The sequence below is a fragment of the Mytilus trossulus genome, chromosome 7 (genome assembly GCF_036588685.1).
Source record: "Mytilus trossulus isolate FHL-02 chromosome 7, PNRI_Mtr1.1.1.hap1, whole genome shotgun sequence".
Lineage (NCBI taxonomy): Eukaryota > Metazoa > Mollusca > Bivalvia > Mytilida > Mytilidae > Mytilus > Mytilus trossulus.
The window spans coordinates 41,031,172-41,058,251 of NC_086379.1; the positions used below are offsets into that span (position 1 = coordinate 41,031,172).

Consider the following 27,080-nt stretch of genomic DNA (forward strand, 5'->3'; position numbering starts at 1 on the left):
AAGACTAAATTCTTCATTGCAATTCTTTTTTTCAGTTAAACATCAACTCAATAGCCACTCTTGCTCAAAAAGTTGTAACAAAATCACCTCCTTAATAATTAAAATGACATTTTATGTGTTTTATATCAAATACTGGGAAAATAATTGGTTGGTCAATTGTTGGTTATTTAACGTCCAGTGGCAAATGTTTCATACATTTTCAGGAACTTCTGGAAAAATGAGATTAGGAATAACACTATTAGACAAACTGTTTTTATTAAATTATAAATAGCCACAGTTTATCACAGTCAAACATACAAACGTATTACAAAATAATTGATTACGTATACACACGTCTGTACTACTTTATAAGCGTATTGTACACACCTGTATACACAATAGCACCCTCTATGTTCGATGGCTTTTTGTACTTTACGGCTAAAATAATTTCGTTTGAATTCTTATGAAAATTGAATTAAAATGCGAAAACTCTTCTTCTTTATTAAACATATTTTCTTGGAAGAATGTATTATATAATATCTTATTTCGAATGAATTTAACAGGATTTTGTTGTTTTCCACAACTGACCTAGCGTTGTTGGCCTGGGTGTGGTTGTTGCCTGACACCGTCTTTCAAATCATCAGGTAAATTTCTTTAAGGTAGACATGAAAGTTAATTTCAACTAAAAACAATTTTGAAAATATATTCATAAAAATGTGAATTGGTCCTATTTTAACCTTTCAAATTTAAACAAAAGTTTAAATTCAGTAAAAATATAAGTTTAATTTACGCATACGACTGTCACATTGAAATGACGTTTATGCACTTCAACATTATATATATATAATCAATATTAATAATAAATTCATAGTTTATCAAAATGAAAAAGAACATGAATAGTAACCCCACATCAATATTAAATAATTATACAATAACACTGAGCAAGCCTATATGATTGATAACCATTTCAAGGACAAGTACCGTAGTTCGATTTTTTTCTGTTGTTATTATCACATTGCATAATATAGTCCCTTTAAAAGTTGTAATAAGCACATTTGGTAGCCAATTTCTGAATTTTAAGTTTATATATTTATAAAAGACAGACAGAAGGTACAAAAGCTAAGAAATAGAACAATCATCGTTTTGTTTCGTCGAACGTTTCATTTTAGGTTTACTCGATCTTCGAATTAAACTTCGACTACATCGTGAAAACTTCGATTTTTCCGCTGCACTGAACTCTTCTTTGTCAGTTTGACCCTGCTCCGGACATTCAAGTGACTGCACACTGATCCTTCGGAGCAAAAAGCGATCCGGGTGCTTAACACGTGGCTTTTTAACTTGTTGCAACAACAGACGGAAAACGTCAGAAATTCCTACATCATTTTTAGCAGAAACTTCAATAAACCCTCCGCCTAAGTCCTCGTTGTAAGCCCAATTAAGAGCATCAAATCTTTCAATTTGTCTATTATTTTCCTCATCTAAATGATTTCCAACAATTACACACGGAATTTCCTGATAATTTTCTCGCACTTCCTTAATTTGCTCCCATAATTGTTTGACTTCTTCAAATGTTTGTTCATTTGTGATAGAATAAACTAGAACAAAGCCGTGAGCGTTAACTATTGAGAGGCGCCGCATTGCTGGGAAAGCAATATTGCCGGCAGTATCTAGAAAATCAACTTTGAAATTAACACTATTGATATCATATTCGTTAGGAAACAAATCTTCAATTGTTTCTTTGTACTTCTCGCTGAAAGTTCCAAACAAAAATCTCTGTAACACTGAACTTTTTCCAACTCCACCGGCGCCTAGAAAAACTACCCTGTTCCGTTGATCGACCTCTACCATTATTATATGGTATATGTGTATACTTTTATTACAGCTGGCATATCAGAAACAGGTTACAATACGCCATAAACAGAACTGGAAGAAATCAATTTCGTTGTTTGTTTCAAATTACCAGATGACACCACCAGCAGACAAATGAATGTTTATTAAACACCTATTGGTAATTAATTTATCGAATTTTGCTCATTTCTATCAGCATGCACCTGTCTTTATATCACCTGCAAGCAAATTGATACAACCCATGAATACGTATTAGTAAAGACACAACCACAGTTAGATAATACAGACAGTCACTGTGATGGTTTTGTAATATTAATAAATATTAGAATGTACACCTTAGTGACAGTCAAATGGTGAATTATAGGTCAAAATGAACCAGAAGTAACATTAAAATTTAGAATGGAAATGAGGAATGGGGAATGGAAGAGACAACAATCCGACCAAAGTGCTGATAACAGCCGAAGCCAATAATGGGTCTTCGATGTATCCAGAAAATCCTGCACGCGGAGGTTTACTACAGCAATTATACAAACTCTGTAATTGTGTTATATTTATTGATACATGTTCCCAAGTCACTATATATATATATATATATATAGTAAATTTATTACTTACTCTTACTAAATCTAACGTTTAAAATACCTCCTGTCTTTTGACATGCTGGAGTGTTTACTCAATCTTTGAATATGAGGGTTCGAATTGAAGTTTAAACATAATTATGTTTTTTAAACCTCGACTAATTGAATTATAAATGCAAAACATCGTCAAAAGGCATGTCGCCTACATTACATGCAAGTTGCAATTCATTTTTATTTTTGATTAAACACACGAAAATTTTGATAATCGTTATGGGTCCCTTATGATTATGAAGCTACTTACGTAACTACGAATTTTCTAAATCATTCAGTCTGGCTTTTAAATGATTTGATTTTAGCGTCCCTGATGTAGAACTTTCAGAAAAGCGCTTCAGACACATGAACATTTACAACTGTTTATTTCATTAATTATTAATGCCATATAAAACCATATGAATATTTTTAATCTAAAGAAGAAAAAAAAGAATTTGCTATATGATGTCAAGATTTAATTGTGATGTAAAAGTGTTGACCGAAGCACATTTTATATGAAGGGCGGAGCTAAAAATGTGCACTCGATCAACGCATTGACAACCCTACACACTTTTCAAAAGAAGCATTCAATTCTCTTCATTATATAATAAATAAATTTGGTGTTTTTTCTGTCTTCGGATTGGTTAAAATTATTAGTTTTATTTTCAATGTTACCAATTTTGATGGCGACACGCCCACTCTGACGTTGTGTATTCATACGCCAACATGTGTGTACGTTGTTATTTTTTATTATAAATAATATTAAAAGGTCTTTGAGCCTTATTTTTGATAGAAATTTATTTATAATGAATGGCAATAATTTATTTTGATGTTATTGAACCATAAAACTAATTTTTGACTCTTCACATTTTACATAATCCGCTTCGCGGATTATTCAATGTGAAGAGTCAAAAATTAGTTTTATGGTTCAATAAATTCAAAATAGATAATAGCCATTCATTAATTTAATGCTACAACCATGAAATTTAGAACTATATCAATATTTCGATTGTTTTACTCTTCATTATTTTAACCTTGCCACGGGTAGCACGTGCAGTCATAACATATATTAAATAGAATATGATATGTAAGTGTCTGTCGATTGTTTTCAAATTTATGGAATCTAATGGAACATACATGTAATGTTATATAATCTTCTCGTTGCTGTTAGCAGTGCGTTCGGTTTATCCTTTAAATCTGTCTGATATATTTATAAATAAGGTCAAACAATGACTACATGTACAACGTCTAAAATGTACAACATACTTCAATAGATATAGGAAGATGTGGTGTGAGTGCCAATGAGACAACTCTCCATTCAAATAACAATTTATAAAAGTAAACCATTATAGGTGAATGTATGGCCTTATACACGGAGCATTGGCTCACACCGAACAGCAAGCTATAAAGGGCCCCAAAATTACTAGTGTAAAACCATTCAAACGGGAAAATCAACTTTATAGAACTTTATTTGGCTTTTTTCGAGCGTTCCTGGTTTATTTTTTCTCGTGAACTGAAGTGCAATGATATAGAGACGTGTTTATAAGAAAATAATACTTTTGGTACACCATGTTCCCTCTTTATTTTGGAAGTAATTACAGGAAACCTGACGGGATTCAACAATGAGAAAACTCATACCGCACAGTTGAATTTAAAAGAACTATAACTTTTATATGCATGCTCGAGAACTCAATTTGACTGATTAAAAGATTATGTATTTATCATATGAATGATTACACTTATTACAAACATGAACCAACTATAACAAATGAACTACGTGTATTTGTTTACATTCTTGCTGACTAGTATAACCCATACACCTCGGAAACAAAGGATGCAACGTTCGAAATAACGAATGATGAACTCACTAGTTAATGAATAGATTGGTCATATGTAGTTGTATTTCTGTTATTTTGTCCTTCACGAGTTAGAGGTCCAGAAACTATTTTTCAAAACCACATTTACACAATAGAGCCGTTAAAAAAAAATCGAAAACTACCTACAACGCATAAAAATAACTCTATGCAATTAAGTAAAATTGTACAAAAAGGAAATATAAGCGAAATATTTTCTTTATCACTTTAAATGATAAAGTTTCTTTTGCTTACGCTTTGATGTACGTTGTGTGAACATTATATGTAGGAGCTGTTTTTACCAAAACTTTTGATTTTTATCATAGACAAGCTCCTTCGTGTTAATTTTCTATATTCTTTAAACTTTTAATGAAAACCTAATTAAAGTCCTAAGCATCTCCTAACGTATAAGAAGTACTTACATGTATACATGTACACCCTTGGCTTTCAAAATTATGGGATAGAGCGTTCCTGGTGAAGGTAAATCCAGAAAGCACTCAGTCGGAAGAACAGATTTGATAAAGTGGTAATTTCATTCACAACCATGAGCGGAAAGTGACTGATACAATGTAAAACAACAGCTTGTATGACATATTCAAGAAATAAAAACAATTAACACTGAAACAAAGAAAAAAATAAAACACTTAAGAAATTTGTCAACACGTGTTAGCCGTCTCTAAGAAAACTGAGTGAAATGATACATACATGTGTACAACAGCTCCTGTCACATAATTATCTAATAAACAAATAAGAACAATGAAAAACTCAAACAATGAAAAAACAAAAAAAGAGAAACTACAAATGTATCTATACGTGTAAACCGTTTGTAAGAAAAATGACTGAAATGATATATAAAACGGCTTGAGTCCATATTTAATAAATTTTAATAATAGATAAAAACAATTCACAGTGACACAAAGGAAAAAAAATAAAAACACTTATAAAAAACTGTAAACACGTGTAATCCGTGTCATAGGAAAATCACTGATATGGAATGCAACAACGGCTTGTGTCCCTTTTTTTTAATAAATAAATAAAAACAATGAAAACTCAAACAAAGGAAAAAATTAAAAACATTAGAAATTTATCTACACTTTTTAACAAAATGAAATAAAAATATATACAGTAACTGAAGTTCTTCTTTTCGTGGAACATAAATAAGAACTTACCATTTGCACATTTCAAAATTTCCATCCTCTGTTAGAAAAATCACTATTAATTACAGTTATGTTTACTTGGTCATGTTCATTTCATAACTGACATGAACGTTGTTTACAGTTAAGTAATACTCGACTATAGATAATCAATAAGATAATGTAATGTAATCTTTACCACAGAATCTGTCAACAGCCAAACCAGCTGTGAGAAAAATTTAAAATTAATATTTATTGCCCATATAATATTTTTATTGAAAAATTGAATTGCTGCATCAAATGCAATTATAACCGCATATCAATTATATTACATGGTATTATTGATAACATTCTTATATGAAATATATATACAATATGTTTATGAAGCTTGTATGACCATTTAAGGAAATTCATATTTGTAATCGAAAGTTTGTATTGCTCTTATAAAACATATATTGTGGTTAACCCAAAACTGGTATTCGGTAGGGTTTTCTTTTAAAAGAATAGTCTTCTTTGTTGAGCACTGTAGCAAATATTGTTTAGCGCTGAAGAAGAAATGTTACTGCGCTGAAGACATTTTAAATTTTGTACTACAGATTAAGCAGACATTGTAAGGTATTGAAGAGCTGAAGCAAATATTTTACTACGGAGAATCAGACATTTATTGCAAAGAAGTTTACATTTAGCTGCACACTAGCAAACATTTAGCTGCGCAATAGCAAATATTCAGCTGCGCAATGGCAAACATTAAGCTGTGCAATTGAAAACATTTACCGCGCTGAAGCAAGCATTTTCTGTGTCGAATCAGATATTTATTGCACTGAAGCAGACATTTCAACTGAGCAGAAGAAAACAATAACTGCACTGAAAAGACTTTCAGCAAAAAGACAATATCTATTTCATTTTTAACAAAATATATTAGTTCCTGAACCGTACTTCTCGATAAATTAAAGTGCAGTTTTAACCATTTGATTGATACATAATCACACAAACATCTGTATACTGAATTATTCATATGTAACTAATACATCATTTGTTTAATACTTTAAACAATAAGCTACAAATTGTGAAGCCTATGTATATTATTCATAATGACGCACGATTGTTGCAACATATTTTCCATCGTTTTGCTTTTTTTCTGAAACAGCTCATCATTTTCATTCCATGTCATGCTCGCACATTTAAATAATTCAAATGAAAATCAGACGTCTGCTGAGCGAAAAGATTGGATCCCGACTAGTTGTTATGTTATTCAACGTGTAATCTGATTGACGAACGTTGAAAATGTCCAAACATACTGCCATCAAAATATTGTGTACTCTTTTGGCTTCTTTCCTTGGACGGAAATTGGTTATTTTCAAGTGCTTTGGAATGGAGAAACAATGAATACAGTAAATGTACATGTACATTGTTTTTTGAAATATCCAATTATAAATATATATAAAAAACTTGATGGTTGAAGCCAGTTGTTTACTGGCTTGCCAACATCTAAGACTAGTAAAAAGACGTTTACTCTCTACCAGTTTTAATAGATATAGGAAGATGTGGTGTGAGTGCCAATGAGACAACTCTCCATCCAAATAACAATTTAAAAATTAAACCATTATAGGTTAAAGTACGGCCTTCAACACGGAGCCTTGGCTAAGGCTATTCGACTTTGAATCCTTATATACAGAAATGTGCACATGTTAGTGTCTGCCATCGAGAATTTTTGCCTTATTACAGAAAAAAATCAAATTTACTAATCTTGTTAACAATAATTGATTAATGTATACTATACTCTAGGAAGTATAGAAACAAAAGATTTCACTTCATTCGTTTAATCTCTGATTTGCTCCATTTTCTCGATTCAGATAAACAGTATCTCTGATTTTGTGGGAAACTTGAAAAGAAGGGGACCAAGGCCTAAAGATGAACAAGTCAACAATCAGACACCCTAAATTTTAAATAACTAAATCTGCGATTACTCTCTGTATACTAGTAGTGATCCTTTCTTGATAATACAGTAGTTATTCCCAATCGTCTTTTTCTACAGAAAACGCTGCTTATCAGTTATACAGTACAAAATTACGTATGTCTGTGATGTTTAACATTTGACCAGAAGCTGTTAGAAATTGGTTAATGAATATATATAGAAAAGATATTGGATTGGAATAGAATAAACAACCTATGTCAGGCAACATAACTTTTTCAGTTATCTAAAATCATGGCTGAAAAGATTGACACACTTTCCTTGAACAAAACAAAACTGCTCTATTATTGCATGAAACTACTAGTCCTCAATGGCAAGCACAAAGTTAAAAGTCATTGAAGACTTATACAAAATGAGGGCTGTAGAAATAACTACTTTCATATATTCTACGAACGGTGAGTTTTAGAAAATTGATGCTAAATAGAAAAAAGGCCTTCTTTCTGAATCTAAGTTCTAAGAATTATACTTGAGACAAAGATTCAAGAAACCTAATTACACAAATTGAAATCATGGAAACCATAGAAGCGTACCAAAATCATTTATGTTAAGTAAAGTTTAGTTTCTGGATTCGATTGAATTTAAAATTCTACTTATTTTACGGAAAGAAAATATCTTAATTCTAGATACCAGCCAGTCTGACATTTTTACGTATATTTAGATCGTCATTTGATACGCTTCCATTAGAAGTTTTAAAAACATCGACTAAGTTTCTCGATTTATGTTCAGAAAAGAGCACAATTGGTAATGTAAATAGAATCGGATTACCGATAATAGATCAGCAATAGAGTACACCTACAATAACATTTCAGTCCAACATTCCATTTGCCATCTGTCGATTTCAAGTATCTATAGCTTTATGGAATTATGATTTTAAATATGCATAGATTTTATACAAATTCGTGTTTAAATCGATAATTACAATTTCAGTAAACCAATTCCTTAAGCCTTTAAATTTCCTGTTTAAATTGTGTTCGGGTTATTGACTAATCACTTCACAAGAAATTACATTACATAAATGTTTCATACGATTCCATTATATTTTGATTGGCAGATAATAAATGCGATGTTCTCCAATAAAAGGCAACGTTAATGACTGCACGTTCTCTCCATGACAAACTAACTATAATGTGAAGTAAAACAAACAAAAAACTACATTTAACTCGAAGTTTCAGGACTAAAGTATGCCAATGTAACTTTAAGTAGTTGCGTTCAACATCGTAGCAGCTAAATACTGCTACCTAGTGCTACGTAGAGTTATGAATATTGAACGTGTAGCTAGCCTAGTTGCTATCAATATCCACGTAGCAGCTAGGCTAGCTACACGTGAAATAGTCATAAAGCTACGTAGCACTACGTAATGTTATTTAGCTGCTACATGAACGATGTAGAACGCAACCCTGCTTCGTTTTGTAGTTCTGTTTGAGGTCAGGAAAACATCGATCGTGCACACATGATCGTAGCTAACTATTCAGTATGGTCTTTGCTCATTGTTGGAAGCCGTAAGGTGACTTATAGTTGTTAATTTCTGTATCGTTTGGTCTCTTGTGAGGATTTGTCTCATTGCCAATCAGACAAAATCATCTTCTTTTTTATATTTAGTTTTGACTACATGCAAACACAGTGTTTGTGTTAGTTTAATGGAAAGGTTCATGCATCTAACATCCAAATGATTTAGTGTAAAAATTCATTTACAGTCAGAGAAAACGAATTTGTGCAATATCAAGATACAGGTATCGATAGATCGTAGACCTATCTATGAATATGCAAATGCATATAAAAAATAGTTTTTAATTTGATTTAAATTTACTAATAACAAAATCAATATTAAATCAATATAAATAAATATGCAATGATCTAATTACAGTGTTGAATTGTTATCCTCTTAGAACAAGTTTGTTCAGAGGGATCGATAAGTTTACCCGGATCGTATCTTTACAGCGGTTTCAATTGAGTGTGAAGCGAAAGGTAGTATCTTTGGTTAGCTTGCTTGTTAGCTGAAACGCGAAGTCATTATTAGGTCATGTATACTACCCTTCTTTTGAAGTAGCATAGTCCAACAGACAAATTGATTGGTTTTCTGTTGGACTAGTCTATTCTTAAAGTAGGGTAGTTTACCTAACCTAAAAATGACTTCACGGTTCAGCTATCAAGCAAGCTAACCAAAGATATTACATTTGGCTACAAACTCAGTGGAATTCGCTGTAATTCTGGTCTCGGTAAACATCTACATCTACATCTATACTATTGATCTGCAGTGGAAATCCATAACGCAGATACTGCTGTGCAAACGTCAACCTGCGTGCTCAGTATTTACAAGTGCAATTAAAATTGGATAAAAACAGGTGGTTTCAGTTTACAGCTGCAGTCTCCGAAGTTGCTCCTTGAAGCATTCCAGAGATGTGGCTTGGAAGGCTTCAGGAGGCAGACTGTTCCAGTCGGTGATGGTGCGTGGTATGTAGCTGTATTTGTAGGCATCTGTGGAAGTACTGATCTGAGTGAATTTTTCTGGATGGTATTGTCTTGTTGAGGTAGATGGTCTTCTCACGTAAGATGGTATATTGACTGCCGCCTTTCCGTGTGTTGCTTTGTAGAACATGCATAGTCTACTGGATTTCCGTCTAGTTTCTAATGTTTGCCATTCTAGGGTTTTCATGATGTTGGTGACTGTCCCTGGTTCTCGACTGTATGTTGATGTCGCAAATCTGGCAGCTCTTCTTTGTACCATTTCTAGGGAGTCTATGTGATGTTTTCGATACGGATCCCATACTGCAGAGGCGTACTCGAGATGTGGGCGCACTAGCGATGTATAGGCCTGCGCTTTGATGTCATGTGGACACTTCGAGATATTACGTCTTAGGAAACCTAGTACTCGATTTGATTTTGTGATTACTTTCTTGATGTGTGGATCCCAACTGAGGTCTTCTGACAACTCGACTCCAAGGTATGGATATTGGTGTACTGTGGTTAGTTGTTGTCCCATCATTTCATACTCTCTTATTGTTGGATTTTTCTTTCTTGTTACCCTCAGTGTGTAGCATTTAGCTGGGTGGAATGTCATTTGCCACTTCTCTGCCCATTTAGTCAGTTCTGTTAGATCTTTTTGTAGTTGTAAGCTGTCCTCACTACCCTTGATGGATCGATATAGTAGCGAGTCGTCAGCAAATAGACGTAGGGTTGATTTTGATGATATTGTTTCTCCCATATCGTTGATGTATATCAAGAAACAAAGTGGTCCTAATACTGTACCCTGTGGAACTCCTGATCGTACTGGTTTGTTCTCACTGGTTTCTCCATCTAGACATACTCTCTGGTGTCGGTGAGTGAGCCATGCAGAAATCCATAGTAGAGTGTTGTATGTTATCCCATAGTGTGCCATTTTCTTTAGAAGTCTTTGGTGGGGAACTGTGTCGAACGCTTTCGAAAAATCAAGGATAAGCATGTCTATTTGTCCTCGAATGTCCAGTTCTCTTGCCACTGTTTCTATGGTGTTAATGAGTTGTGTTTCGCATGATCGGTTACGTCTAAATCCGTGTTGAAAGTCGGATAGGACGAGATGTTCTTCAAGATGTTCCATGATGTGCTTGTAGATAATGTGTTCCATGACTTTACAACATATGGTGGTTAACGATACGGGGCGGTAGTTTACTGCTTGACTTCTGTCCCCCTTTTTGTAGATGGCTGTGATGTTTGCTTGTCGCCAATCTTCAGGAACTTCTCCTTTTTCATATGACTGTTCAAAGATTTTTGTGAGGAATGGTGCAATTTCACAGTGTGCTTCTTTCAAAACTCTAGTTGGTATTTTGTCAGGACCGTTTGCTTTTGTTGGGTCTAGGAGTTTAAGCTGTTTCTCAACCCCTTCCGGTCTGATATGTAACTTTCTGATGTTTGGAGTTGTACTGGTTCCCATGTTTGGCATGTTTTCGCTATCCTCTGTCGTGAAGACACTATCATATTGAGTGTTCAATATTTCTGATTTGCCTTTGCTGTCAATAATATGTTCTCCTAGGTTGTTCTGGAGGGGGGATATTCCCATTGTGTCCTTTTTCCTTGATTTTATGTACTTCCAAAACTTTTTGCCGAGGCTTGGTTTAGGGTTTTCTTCATCCTCTTGATTTAGGATTTGTCTAACATAGTTGTCGTGGGCCTCGTTCATTGTCTTCTTCACAAGGTCTCTCATCTGTTTGTACTTATTCCAGTTTTTCTTGGTGTTATGTTTTTTAGCAGCATTGTATCTTCGCTGTCTGCGTCGTATCAGTCTTTTAATATGTGTAGAGATCCATGGAACATGTTGTTTACTACCTATAGTCTTCTGTGGGATGAATTCTTTGGTTGCTTGTAGTATGATCTTTTTAAAGTATGTCCAGTTTTCTTCTACGGTGTTTTCTTCCATGTAGTTCATTCTTGTTGTAAAGTTTTCTTGAATGTTTTCTTTGAGTCCGTTCATATCGCCCTTTTTAAATAGGTGCACCAGTCTGGGTTTCTTTTTTGATGTCTTTGCCTTCATATCTATATTTGCTATGACTACTTGGTGGTCACTCATTCCAGGATGTACTTCAATATTGGTTACAAGTCCTGGGTTGGTTGTCATGAGTAAGTCTAGTATGTTTTGTCCTCTAGTTGGCTCATTTACCATTTGGTTCATGTCGTTGTTGTTTGAGATTTCAATTAGTTTTTCATTTAGTGCTTTTCCGTACTGTGGGTTAGTGTTTACAGTGTTTGTTTGCCAGTTGATATGTGGCAGATTAAAATCTCCTCCTAGTATGACATTTGGTAGGTTTTGGCTTGTGTTCATTATGCAATTAATAGATTTTTCAAGTTCTTCAAGTTTGTCTATGTTACTGCATGGCTGTCTGTAGAAGGTACCTATGTATAGGGGTTGTCGTCCCTGTGTGTTGATCTTACACCATGCTGTTTCACAATCACTTCCAGTCAATATTTCTGTTGTGATGTAGTTGTTATCAACAGCTATAAATACTCCACCTTCTCCTAATTTTCTGTCTTTTCTGTATGGATTCTGGAATTGGTCTGGAAATACTTCACTACTGGCTATTGTGTTGTCCAAGTGAGATTCTGTCCCTAGTATAATGTCTGGTTTGTGTGTTTCGATCAGGTTTTGAAGTTCTACCTTTTTCTTGTCGCTAATTAGACTTCTGCAGTTTACAACCATGACTTTCATTTGGTTGTGATTAGAATTATTTATATTTTGGTGGTTGGTGTTTTCAGTTGGAGTTTCATTCTCATTCTCAGAGTCTGATAGTGTTTCGAACGAGTTGCTAGTACTCACTATGCTCGATTCATTCATGAAGAAAGAGTCTGTGAATGTCAGGAGTCTGCATTGTGGACATTGAAATACTAAGCTATGGATATTCTGGAATTTCTTGTAGTCGTCTTTAGTAAGACCATCACATTTTGCATGTACCCACGTATCGCATTCATCGCACTGCAATCCTTGGTGATTTTTTGCTACAGGTTTACTACATATGGCGCATGGGTGCCGTATGGGTCCCGGGTTTTGTTGGATGTCCCCAGATAAAATAATCAATAAAAAGAGTCCAAATGACTGTGTTGATGTTTTCGAGATGCAGTATTTTAAGTTGTCTTTTTTATGAAGACCAATCGACATGTTCCATTCTAAAATAGGATCTTGATCTAGCCAAATATTCGTTGTCTGGAATAATGTTGACTCTATGTTTTTGACCTCATCGCTATATTGGTCATTTTGTCTTTTATATGTATTTATGATGAAGATGATGGTAAGTATTTTATAGCAGACCAATAAAAAGTGCAGACTTTTTAATCCGGTCATTATCTAGGTTGTTTATATGTTGCTATATATAATCAAACATGGCGGATGGTCAGCACAGCTGACCAGTGTTTACAAATGAAGAAATACCAGTTTTTGTCTATTTCTCGAGATCGATACTTTGAGATACTTCCTTGGTGTATATGCATGTAATTTACCACCTTTTGTAATTTTTAGAGATGTTAATACAATCATAGATAGCCGAAAATATTCTTTTTGATCAGCTCATAAATTTTCCGTGCACTCAGGTTGACGCATGCCCAAGATGACAACATCTCCATAATGATTATGAAGTGCTATCAAGTTTTAATTATTTTGCGTTCTTAATTTAGTCAGCTGTTCATATTTTCTAGTAAGGTTTTTGTTGCTCGTTCATAGGTTTCTTTGTTATCTGCTCTCATTTCATGATAATCATTAGAATTACATATTTGAAAATCTGTTTCTCGATTTACAGTTCTTGCACGAAACACATGAGTAGGTGTAAAACATATTGAACATTACTTTGCGGTCTTAGAATGGAACAATAGGGTTGAGATATCAAAAAACATGTTTAACCCCGCCGCATTTTTGTGCCTGTCCCAAGTCAGGAGCCTCTGGCTTTTGTTAGTCTTGTATCATTTTCAATTTTAGTTTCTTGTGTATAATTCGGAGTTCAGTATGACGTCAATTTCACTGAATTAGAATACATATTTGTTTAGGGGCCAGCTGAAGGACGCATTCGGTGCAGGAGTTTCTCGCTGCATTTTGAGACCCATTGGTGAACTTGATTATTGTTGAAGGCCGAACGGTGACCTATAGTTGTTTTAATGTCTGTGTCATTTTGGTCTGTTGTGGACAGTTGTCTCATTGGCAATCATACCACATCTTCTTTATTATATTCGTCTGTTGTCTGCTCTATGGCTGGGTTGATGTCTCTTTGAAGCATTCTCCATCAACTCAAGCTACTTACAGCCGCGCAAGACTTTTGTCTCTTTCTGTACAGAAATAATGAACCAAAATCTTCAGCCACCACTATGTGTAGCTAAAACGTCATTGTTCATTGCCTACATGTTTAAAAAATCATATGCTTCTAGTGTAATTTCATCATAACTATCCGCCATAACCTATGTTCACAAAATGATGTCAATGCCAGACAACACTCAGTCTTTTTTAGTTGAGAAATTAGTAACAGACACATATAGATTATCAAAAACATTTGAAAGCCGTCTCCTAATTACAATTCCTATTTTAAACAAGTTGATACAAAGTATAAAATTAGTTGTCATGTGTACATATGGTCAAGTTTTGTTCAAGGCAATTTCCTTATTCGCTTTTTCAACTTTCTCTATGGTTGAGGAGTTGGTGACATAAAAAAATGCCCAAAAAGATAATGTTCTGGGTCTAGGTCTTCTCTATGAGGGGTGAAGCTTACATATAATATATCTGTTTAAAGAAACAAACTATACCCTCCAGACCATAGCTGGCCAGTGACCTTGACCCTATGATATAAGCACCTATTCCATAATAACTTGTCATAATTTAAAGCAAGTTTGTGTCCACCAAATATAAAACCCAGTGGAAAAGGGTGGGTCTGACTGATAATCCCTAGGGTGGGAATTAATTACTTTCGAGCCTCAGGCTCATAATCTAAGAATGACCTTCATCCTGCACATCCAAGATATGCTTGGATGAAGGAACATTCTTATTCATATTTCGCCTTCGGTCTCAAGTAATGAATTAGCTTGTTTAAAGTGTAGACACAAACTAAAAACAATTTTTATATAAATGCCAACATTTAATAAAGGATAAAAATCACAAGATCATCCAGTAACTACAACTGAAGAAAAGTGTTTTAGTACTGATATTATTCCCTTTCCTCTTATAGAACTTGTAAAAAGTTTTACCAACTGTATATATAATTGATAAATTATAAGTGGTCAGGTGGGTTATATTTCTCTTGTATATTTATCATTTATGCGATTTTGAAAAATAAAATATTGTTTAATCTAAATGAACAGACTAGACTATCCGAAAGGCAATCGTCTGGTAACACAAAAAAAAACCTTGATTTACTGTTAGAACTTAGTCATACGATCAATGCATGCAGTTGTACCAAAACAAATACAAGTATTCATTTTAACATTAATAAATGCATTTCTGCGAAGAATACACTTTTATATCGGAAATTACCATACAATTATAAAATTGAGAATGAAATTTGCTAAGATTGTAAAATACTTCAAAAGATAAAAAAAAATTAGCCTGATCTGATGTGGAACTAAGCACGGTTTGGGTTGAGCAGCTCGGGCTATTTAAAAAAAACCTGTTCTACATGTAAACACGAAAGGCAATCTGCAAAAATATTCTTCCTTCCGGGTATATGCTTTGCTTTAACTTAAATGTTAAATTGCAATCATCCTAAAACAATGTATATATTAACCATTTTCAAATTGGAAAATAAAAAAAAATACTTCCAATAAGCTATGATTAAAAAGCGACTGAAATATATAAACAAATGTTGTAATGAACTTGTAATGTAAATCCAGTAACTTGCTGTATATGTCTGTCCCAAACCTGTAATGCGGTGTTTAATTGGCCGTTGTTGCTGTATCGTAATTGTGTTTCGTGTCATTTTTTTTTACGTGTTTGGGGCCCTAATTTTTCTCGTTTGAAGTGTTTTCATATGACATTTCGGGCTTTTTATAGCAGACTCTGCGGTATGGGTTTTGCGCATAGTTAAAGACCATATAGTAACTATGACCCACAGTTGTTTAAATCGACGTTATGTCGGTCTTTGGCGGAATATTGCCTCATTTTCAATCATATTTCATCTTCTTATTCTTATATTTGGTAATGATGTTTCAACTAACTTGAGCCATGTTGACCTTGTCTTAGCCTTATCATGTCCATTCACACCGCGATCTGAGATAATGGAAAACGGAACTAAATTAATATTATCATGTAAATTTATCCATCCATTATCCATTATCAAATCTGCTCAATTTCGCTTTTTAGAGCATTCACTGTCAACATCGTCATTTAACCAAGCGAGTGATTTTCAGATTTATTGTAGGAAAAAGCTTATTACAGAAACGTCTTATTGCTTCTACTTTGGACTCAATCAAAAATTCTATTCATTTTGTCCCCCATTTGAATGCTAAGTATATTTTTACTAAATGAAAAGAAGAAAAGGCAATATGGAATTACATGTAATACATTACCCTTAGACTGAATTAATTTTTCCAGACATTCTTTTAATTCTTAAGATAAATCATCATTTAACTATTACAATATAATCAACGTTTATTGTCTCATGACACGAATGATATTAATACATTTAGGTGACCCGATTAGCTGATGTCAAAGAAGAAACTCAGTGTTCCATAAGCCTACAAATAGATGTATATTTGCTAATTATTACATTGGTGAAAGTTTAAATAGAAAATATGTGTTTCTGTCGTTGTACATTTCTTATAAATGGATGAAAATGATTTTTTCACCATTAAAAATGAAAGAAGTAAAAATGAAAGAAATAATCATTTTCATTTTGATAAAACTGGAATAGCTATCAAAGGTACCACTGTCCAGGATTAAAATTTAGTACACCAGACGCGCGATTCGTCTACAAATAGACTCGTCAGTGACGCTCATATCAAAATATTTATAAAGCCAAACAAGTAAAATGTTGGAAGAGCATACATAGATAATCCAAATACCAAAAAATTGACCCAAATGCGGCCAAGGTTATCTACAATGTATATATATATGCCTTGGATAAGAAATCCTTAGTTTTTCGATAAATTCAAAGTTTTGTAAACAGGATATTAATAAAAATGACCACATTATTGATATTCATGTCAACACCGAAGTATTGACTACTGGACTGGGGATACCCTCGGGGACGAAAAGTCCACCAGCAGTGGCATCGACCCAGTCGTGTAAATAGTTATCAAAGGTACCAGGATTATAATTCAGTACGCCAGACGCGCGTTTAGTCTACATAAGACTTATCATTGACGCTCAAATCAAAATATTTATAAAGCCAAACAAGTAAAAAGTTGGAAGAGCATTGATGATCCAAAATTCCAAAAAAAAATGCCAAATGCGGCTAATGCCTGGGATAGGAAAACCCTTGTTTTTCGAAAAATTCAAAGATTTGTAAACAGGAAATTAAAAAAAAACCTACATTATTGATTTTCATGTCAACACCGAAGTATTGACTACTGGGCTGGTGAAACCTTCGGGGACGAAACGTCCACCAGCAGTGACATCGACCCATTGGTGTACATAGTTATCAAAGGTACCAGGATAATAATTTAGTACTCCAGACGCGCGTTTCGTCTACAGTGACGCTCATATCAAAACATTTATGAAGCCAAACAGGTAAAAAGTTGGAAGAGCATCGATGATCCAAAACTACAAAAAAATGTGCCAAATGCAGCTAAGGTAATATATGCCTGGAAACGATAGCTGCTGCATACAATGTAGAAAACTTGATTCTAATGATGCGATTTTTGGCAAAAAATTGTGATAATGCTTATATATAGTACATGTGAGCTATTCATTTTCTACTATTATATATATATCTATAACTCTTTTTTTATTCATAACTATCACAATTTTACTTACACTACTGTATTGATATTAAATGACATTAATAATAATCTAACATTGAAATATAACATTCGATATATCATTTCAAAGTGCTTTTCCAATAGACCTAATCGACAAGAATTTAACAGCAATAGTAAGTTTGATTGTTATAAACTTGTATCATATATTTGCTACTGGGCGTTAAGTACAAATTATATAAAGTTTAAAAACGGACGGATTAACCCTTCAATATATATATAACATAGATTTCGTTACCATAACGGTACATTATATATTGCTCATTAGTATTCGTTATAGCGACATATTTCAGGAATTAAGATTATGTATATAGTGCATTTAACGTGGTTTAAAGATACTTATAAAATTTAACTACTTGTGCGAAATGTTAAAATCTCAACTCGAGAAGAAAACGGTTGTATGTTCTCTTACTCAAAAAATAATTTGTTCAATGTTTTTATCGCAACAGCTGAAACTTAAACGGATAATTATTATGCATTCAAGCAATCCAGGGACATCACTCGTGTTTGAAAACGTGAAGAAAGCGTTCCTTTAGTGTGTAGTAGGTATCCCAAGGTGTTAAATTCTCGATTCCATTCTTCGTTCATTCTATTAAAAATTATTGTTTATCTTTGAAATGACACATATATAAGTCATAACCAGTTCCCTGTAATACAATGAACAGTAAAACAAAGCAGTTACAGAATTCTGTTGTAACTTTATTTTCTAAAAAATGCAAACTATATTATTAGTTACATGATGTCACTAGCACACCGTGTACAACTATTTTTTCTAACCGACTATCAACACATGTGGTATTAAGACTAGCGGCCTATCAAAGTGACCAAGACGGCTTAGTATTAAGATCCTTTACTGCCATTTGTCTATAGATACAGAGATAAAAAATGCCAACAATAACAACTTTTTAGCTTCTTTGTTGTATGAATTTATTAATCGTTAATTATATTTATCACATATTTTGTACTGATATGTACGTTTTTGCATGGCCAATAATAGCCGGAAGTCAAGGTTGGTTATCAGCCCTCGGGGCCGATATCGATATCAGCCCTCGAAATCCATATCAAGCCCCCGAGTTTAACTTCCGGTAACCTGTCAATCAAAGACTATTTGTAAACCAGTTGAACACAATGAAAAGAAATTGAGAAAGTTACGAATCTGCTGTGGAAGAAAAAAGTAGAAATCAACAGTGAAATGTAACACTTTAAAGTCGTTTGATATTTGCAATTCTTAGGATTAATATATTTATTGTTAATTATTTCTGAAACTTTTCACAAAACGTTGAAAGTTTACCTACTGTGATACGAACTTTTTTTTTTAACTCACAGTGATACATTTTTAAATTTTTTTTCGTTAAAGATCTTTTTGATTTTTGAAGAAATATTAAACATGATTTTGGGTAAGCTATTTGTTTTCTCTTGCTTAAAAATATGTGATAAATAGATTATAACATGTCATTTTTCATATGGTCCGTGGTATCAGCCCACGACCCATATCAAGCCCTCGGGCTAAAGCCCTCTGGCTTGATATGGGAGTCAAGGGCTGATACCAGGGCCATATGGAAAATGCCATGTAATAATCTATAAGTACTTATTTCTTCGTCTGTTAAATCCTTTCAGATTTTATTTTTTTTTTAAAGGGAAGTAACTCCGTTACGCCAACAGTAACAACTTGTTTGCTTTAATTATGTTTTATAAACTTATTTCAACCTTTCATCGTCAAATTCTTCGGGAGTTCTTATTGACAACATATTTGTTTTTGCTTAAAAAAATTACTATGAGAATGATGGTTAACAGTGTGAACGTAGTCGAGTCGAAAGGAGAGCGTGATGAGGATGACAAGGGCTTGCTAGAATCGTACTATGGACGTCAACAGCGTGGTATAGTCGTAGTGGAAGCGTAGTTGGGTCGCTGTGAGAACGTGATGATCGTAGTGAGGTCGTAATAACGTCGCTATGAAATCATAGCGCAATCTCTCCGAATAGAATCACACTTTCGCTACGCTCTCGCTACGATTGTACAGCGATCTTTGCGATCTTACTACGATCTTAGTGCGCTCTCACTACGCTTCTACTACGACCTGATTTCGCCACGACCGCACCACGATGTTTTGAACATGTTCAAAGTTGGCCATGCTCTTCGCGATCTTGAAGACCCCACCACGACTGTGAACGACCTTACTGTGATATACACCATCGTACTACGATCATCACAATTTTTATTTTTTTCCACAGATCATAGTGCGATCGTGGCCTAGTGGGACTGCGGTATAAGATAACGATCTATATATTACAACATGTACAAACTTAACTTTGTTTTTAGTGGAAGAAGACGTCAAGTCTTCTGAAGACTTAAGGGGCCGACCATTGGCATTGAGTCTCCGTATGCCGCATTCATTTCGTGTATTACAATTTCAAAACAACTTAGATTCCTGACACCGATTTTTACACATAATTAGGCATCTGAATCATTTAATTTGTAAATTATGATTGTAAAACAATCACTATCGTAAATATGACCCTTTTATTTATGTAAATTATTAGATTTCATCTCATCCACATGAACGTAATTTGTTTACTTGTAACAGGATGTTTTAACTGTAGATATTTGTATTACGCATGCGTGAATTTGGTATGGGGACAACTCGCCCTGTTTACAAGTTCGCCCTTGAAGTTACGAATTTGCAATCCTGCAGACAAGAAGATTTTATTTTTATATAAATAAAAAGGATATATAAAGTGTTATTCATGGTTTTCCTTTGTCATGTGAATTAGATGCCCTTCGTAACATACATGTGAACCTCCCGTTTAGGAGAAAAAACTCCCGTGTATGAAATTTTTCAGACGCCATATTTGATCATTTCTTACTACTGTACGGGTGTAATGGACACCTGTGTTAAATTTTACCTGAACTTCAAAGAAGATCTTCACTTGACAGCTTGGGTGTCAAACATACTGGTAATCAACGATGTTTACCTCCGGCTAACTGCCGTTGTGTTATCAAAACAATGTGTATTGGGAATATTGAAATACTTTTTTTGTTACTTCCCTTTGTTTTATCCTGTTTTCAGTTATTTTGCTTTAAAAATTGTAAATGGTAAAAAGACTATAAATGATTAATATTTTAATCAAATAATCATAAAAGGATGTTGATTAAATGAATTTAAATGATTTTGGAAAAAAAATAAAATAAAATTTATAAATTATTTTAGCAATCTAGACCTCCTTTCAAGGATTAAATTGAAGTTTATATATTAAATTTGTTTAAAACGGATGTGAAGTCAACATACAATACGTGCAACTAGGCTAATAGTCTAGCTTCTGCTAGCTTCATGTATATTTTTTTTACCGATTTAATATATTATAACTAAAATCATGCAAACCGACTTAAGGAAAAGGCATGTAAGTTCATCATACAAATATGACACTTTTTCTAGACAATCCAGATCTTGCAAAATACATCGCTAAAAATAGTAACCTTTAAAATTGTTGTTGTGCAGTAAAAACCTATATGGGAACTTTCAAAAGTTTGCAGGTATGTAACAAGTCTTACTATTTTTATGCTCCATTTATGGGCAATATGTTTTCCAGTCTGTCCTGCTTCTGGTTATAAAGTTTATGGTCGAGGTAGTTGTTGATGAAGTTGAAATTCAATCAACTTGAAACTTAGTACACATGTGTTCCTCTTGATAGGATCTTCTTAATTACTGCCAAATTAAAGATTTTACCTAATTTTCATAGTCAACTGAACATAGAAAATGATTGTACGGATGGGAAATCCATGTACTTATGACCTTTTCTTGTTTGAAGAAAAAAAATACATTTTAACGATAATGGAACAAAGCAGCCTGGGTAAGTGGGGCTGCTTTTATGGTAATTCAAGTTACCTTTTATTCACCTTCTTCCACTTCAGAGCTATCAGCTCTTTGATTTTTATATCTGTGAAAAGAAAAAGTTTGTTGTACGATTTTGTTGTAACTTTATTTACAAAAATTGCATAGTAAAACATACTTGTACATACACTGATTTAATTATATCTTTAAAAAGCTACAGTGTTTTTTTTTGTATTCATTAACGCAATTACATGTTAATGAGCATATCTATAATTTCGTAACATCGTTCAAGATAATCTTTTATATTATTACTGTAAGTCACGCAGAAGATTAAATCTTATATTTCATCATGTTAATGTTACCGATGCAAGCACGAACTCTAAGTTAACATCTTTCATATTACAAATCCGTTTAAAACCAATAGATATGAACTGTATGCACTGTTTTCTACCAGAATTGTAGAAGTAAACAAAAACTTATTTTCTGTAACCGCTTAAATCTATATATAAGTCAATCTTGTTAGTGTCAACGAATATTAGTTTTCACAAGGCAGTAACTTGAGTAAGGACATAACCTTAGCATATTTGTATACTGAATATCCCAGTTTTATCGGAAAGATCTGTTCTGAAAAAAAAAATATCATTGAAGGTCCGTTTAATTATTGAATTAATATTTAAATATTACTTCCATGGTTTAATTAATTATGACCAGTTTCCTAAGTGCATTTTGTGAATATTTTAAGGTTTTTGTGATTTTGTATGGTATGTCAATTGAACGTGATTATTTTGAAAATCCTGCATTCATCATGTTTCTTTTTATAGGGTCAGATTGGCTCCTAAAATTAATGAAAATCTTGTAAATTTGCATTTATTATAATTAAATATCTTGGTGGGAATCATGATATACAACCAGTAGGAAGTAATCTATAACAGGTATTTCTGATACGAAAATACAAAAGATGCATTTTTGCAGAAACAATTATGACTAAAGAGAAGATTTGACGATATTGAGATAACGTGAAAGAGAGACGAAAAATACCAAAAGAGACATTCAAACTCAAAATATAAACTGACAAATGCTATGGCAAACTAAGAGGGGAAAAACATTCTAGAAAATTGCAAGTCAGTATCGATCTTAAAAAACAAAGCAAACTTTCAAATCCTCTAATGGAATACATAGCCGGTTGTTAAAATACCCTTAGCTCACCTGGCTCGAAAGGCCAAGTGCGCTTTTCTCACCACTTTGTGTCCGTCGTCTGTCGTCGATAAATATTTACATTTTGAACTTCTAAATGGAATGAAACCAAACATGACATGAATGTTCCTTATGAGGTGATTACCGAGTGTTGTTACTTTGTAGCCTATCCATCATCCAAGATGGCCGTCAGCGGGGAACTTAGTTTAACATATGACCCTATGGGAAATACATACAAATGACTTATTTTACAGAACCACTGGATAGAATTAAACCAAACATGGCATGAATGTTCCTTATGAGGTGCTGACCAAGTGCTGTTCCTTTGTAATCGATCCATCATCCAAGATGGCCGCCAGCGGGGGACTTAGTTTAACAAAGGACCCTATGAGAAATGCATACAAATGACTTCTTTTAGAGAACCACTAATGGAATGAAACCAAACATGGAACGAATGTTCCTTATGAGGTACTGACCAAGTTTTGTTACAACATCCAAGATGACCGCAAGCAGGGGGACTTAGTTTAACATAGGACCCTATTGGAAATGCATACAAATGACTTCTTTTAGAGAACCACTGAATGGAATGAAACCAAACATGGCATAAATGTCCCTTATGAGGTGCTGACCAAGTGTTGTTACTTTGTAACTGATCCATCACCCAAGATGGCCGCCAGTGGGGGACTTAGTCTAACAGAGGACCCTTTGGGAAATGCATACAAATGTCTTCTTTTAAAGAACCACTGAATGGAATGAAACTAAACATGGCATGAATGTTCCTTATGAGGTGCTGAACAAGTGTTGTTACTTTGTAGCCGATCCATCACCCAAGATAGCCGCCAGTGGGGGACTTAGTTTAACAAAGGACCCTATGGGAAATACATACAAATATCTTCTTTTAGTGAACCACTTAATGGAATGAAACCAAACATGGCATGACTGATCCTTATAAGGTGCTGACCAAGCGTTCTTACCCTATGGAAATGCATACAAAAGTCTTATTCTAGAGAACCACTGAATGTAATGAAATCAAACATAGCCTGAATGTTCCTTTCCTTATGAGGTTGTGTTGTTACTTATAGCCAAAATTTATATTTTTTAAATGATTTCAAAAACCCAAGTAGAATCAGGTGAGCGATACAGGCTCTTGAGAGCCTCTAGTTATTTCTGAGCATCGTTTGAATGAACATCTATTTTCTGTATTGAATTATCTTTTAGAAGTCTGAAAAAAAATTGTGAATTGTAATGAAGCATGCTAATATTGATTAGAAAAGCATTTTTTTTGTTTTTTATGTACAAATATAATTAATTCCGAGACATTCTTCAAATTTAGAAAACATCCCCGCACGCGCAATACTAACAAGATTGTAGGAAGATTCAAAGCAAACAGTCACTATCTTATCTTCTTTGAGGCAGATAATACTAAATAAATAACGATCAGACAACAATCACCAATAGGAAATTATTCTCCATATAAAACAGATATAAATGATCAATCACTGTCAGCTACTATTTATACGGAATAATAAATAAAAATTACTTCTCCGTTCAACCCTTCAAGAAGCTAGCTTTAATCAGGAGAAATGTGACTCTAAGATACAATTATTTTGACAGCCCTCAAATAGCGGAACCTAGACAAGGACTTGGTAAGGACTTTTGTGCCAAACGAAATGATTTAGATGTTTATATGTGGCATTCGATTGGTTAAATGTGAAATAATGACATACTTACGAAATCTCCACGGTGAACAAATAATTTGAAACACACAGAATGATGCATCATGGGAACTTAATGTTACTTGAGGTGTAATACCACCATTGATTTTCCTTATTAGTATTTGTTAAATTTGTACTTTTCAAAGAAGTTGTGCAGAAATTATCTTTGTTTACTGCAATGATATAAAAGATTTATTTCCTACAACCGTCACATTCAATTTGTTCGACCCTTTTCGTATGCAACCGGATGTGAATTACTATGATTTGGTGGTATCACGCCATAGAAGATGACTATTTCCCCCCGTGTTTTACTTATAACAGCAGCAGCACTTATTTGTCTCTGTATTTGGTTTAAGATTTTTATTATTTCACTTTGATCAATTTCTATTTTTGTGCATTTTACAATTTTTATTGTTTACTCATTTTGTCAGATCTAGTGTGGAGTCAAGAATACTAGACAGATTTTTCAGATAGGTATCTTCAAAATACATACATGTAAAGAATATCGCCCTTCTGACTGTCGTTCGGACTAATAAATATACATTTAAAGCAGACCAAAGTTAGAAACCTTAGGGTATTCGAAAATCGAACAAGGAAGATAATAGTTACAAAGCATGAAGATAACATTAGAAAATTACAAATCAATCATCAGCATATTACAAAAAAGGCAACATCAATGTCCCTTACCGCGGTTTTTGTGGAGGATATTTTGTTGGGTAGAATGATAAGAATCTCATTTTCCTTTATTATCAAAATATTTTTAAAAAGTTAATCTTTATAATTATTTTTTTTTTATATAAATACATTAGGCGATGGTCTCAGGTGCATGCTTGAAAGAAGAAGACAATGAAACTACATAACATGCAATGTTCCTATTATCCAGAAGTGAACATCGAGTGAAGCAAAAACGATAAGTTTAAGTGTGATGTTTGACCTCTATTCGGATACTATCTATTTTATGCTAATAAACTCAGTCCAGTGTTCTTATTCACTGCAAATGAACCTAATGAAATTGTAAACTTACACACCACGGCTCAGTTGCAACTCCATCAGGCAAAATTGACTCAAACGACCTCTTCGTTTTTTGTTTTTTTCCCCCGTAAATTTCCACCTCAACATTTGGTTCTCAACGATTTCGACTGAAGAAATGTTTATCGGTAAAAATCAAAACATTATTTTGCTCTTCGATTTGTAATGGGAACAATATGTGACAGTAGTTTTGCCCATAAAGCAGACTAGCATGTCTCCAGTATGTTTACAAAGGAATGAATCCACCTGATAATAGTCATGCTGCAACACAGGAAGCATACCGAGGACGTACAAATTATTTCGTCGCTACAAAATGCTAACTTTTGCGTCTCTTTCAATTTTTTTAAATTTTTATTTGTGGCAATAAATTCCGTTACACTTTGTTTACATTACATCTTTTTTGGTTTTAATCAATTTTTATTACAGTTTAGGCGTCTCGATACGGGCTTTTATCTGCGAGTACTAAATGAGATCTGTTTTTAAGTGTATTTTGCTGGGATGTATAAGTACCTAGCCACATCCACTATGTTTCGCTGGGTATATTTCTATTTGTGTCCATCTGCTGAGTTGAGCCTTTTCCAAATGATTTTTATAGTTTGTTCTTATGTTGTTCTATCACACCACTGTCCCAGGTAAGGGGAGGATTGGGAACCCTCTTGCAAATGTAACCCTGCCACATACTGTAGTTGCTATCCCAAGTCAGAATCCTGTAAAAAAAGTGATTGTGGTTTGTTGCTGTTTCACTTTATATTGGTTTTTTTCGTTCATTATTTTGCACATAAACTTATGTGATATTCATTATTGAAGGCCGTGCAGTAACCTACAATTGTTTATTTCTGTGTCATTTGGTCTCTTGTGGTAAATAGTTGTCGTCATTTGCAATAATACCACATCTTCTTTTTAGTATGCACATAAAAAAACATAAACAGTATATCTATATAGAAGTATATAACACAGTTAATACATATTAATATAGTGATAATACCCTTACAAATATACAGTTTATATTGTCTCAACAAATGTGCAGTTACACATATCTTTACAGACGCAAATCAAGATTGATTATACTCAAGTAGCTGCGAATCATATATGGGTTATTTGTCTTTGAGATTATGATAATGATGATGGGTGTCTGAGACTGAGTTCTCTGATTGGGACATCACTATAAATACCGTATTTTTTGCTAAAGCGAAAAAGGCTATATATATTCTTGGTTCATGTCTTTATTTTTATTTTGTATGTTGTATAAAAATTATTTTGTTGCGTTCTTTTTAGCAAACTATAACTTGTTGCTGTTACTTGCATGCGGAAATTGCGATGTTGTTCAATATTTGAAATAATTTTCAGATATATATATACTAAGTAATTAAAATTTAGATAAATAATAAACTTACCCCATTTTTGGGGAGGTTCAAACAGAAGTCCTTTCTGTTTATGTATCGCCTCATACGGTTATGTTTACATTCTAACGCTCCACTAATTATTACACGTGAACACTTAATCGTCA

General features: G+C 33.6%; 1 protein-coding gene across 3 annotated transcripts; it reads right to left on the reverse strand.

The window, feature by feature from the left end:
• Positions 1–238: 238 nt before the first annotated feature.
• Positions 239–27,080, reverse strand: LOC134725084 (ras-related protein Rap-2a-like). Of its 3 annotated transcripts, XM_063588603.1 has the most exons (3): positions 5,458–5,536; positions 4,711–4,906; positions 239–2,045 (listed from the first exon to the last, which is right to left on the reverse strand). In XM_063588603.1, exon 3 carries the CDS (start codon positions 1,825–1,827, stop codon positions 1,099–1,101), a length of 729 nt encoding a protein of 242 aa, XP_063444673.1. In that variant the 5' UTR covers positions 1,828–2,045; positions 4,711–4,906; positions 5,458–5,536; the 3' UTR covers positions 239–1,098. The 3 variants fall into 3 exon arrangements, with proteins under 3 accessions (XP_063444673.1, XP_063444675.1, XP_063444672.1); XM_063588605.1 differs by lacking the exons at positions 4,711–4,906; positions 5,458–5,536 and adding an exon at positions 26,968–27,080; XM_063588602.1 differs by lacking the exon at positions 4,711–4,906 and having other exon boundaries at positions 5,458–5,571.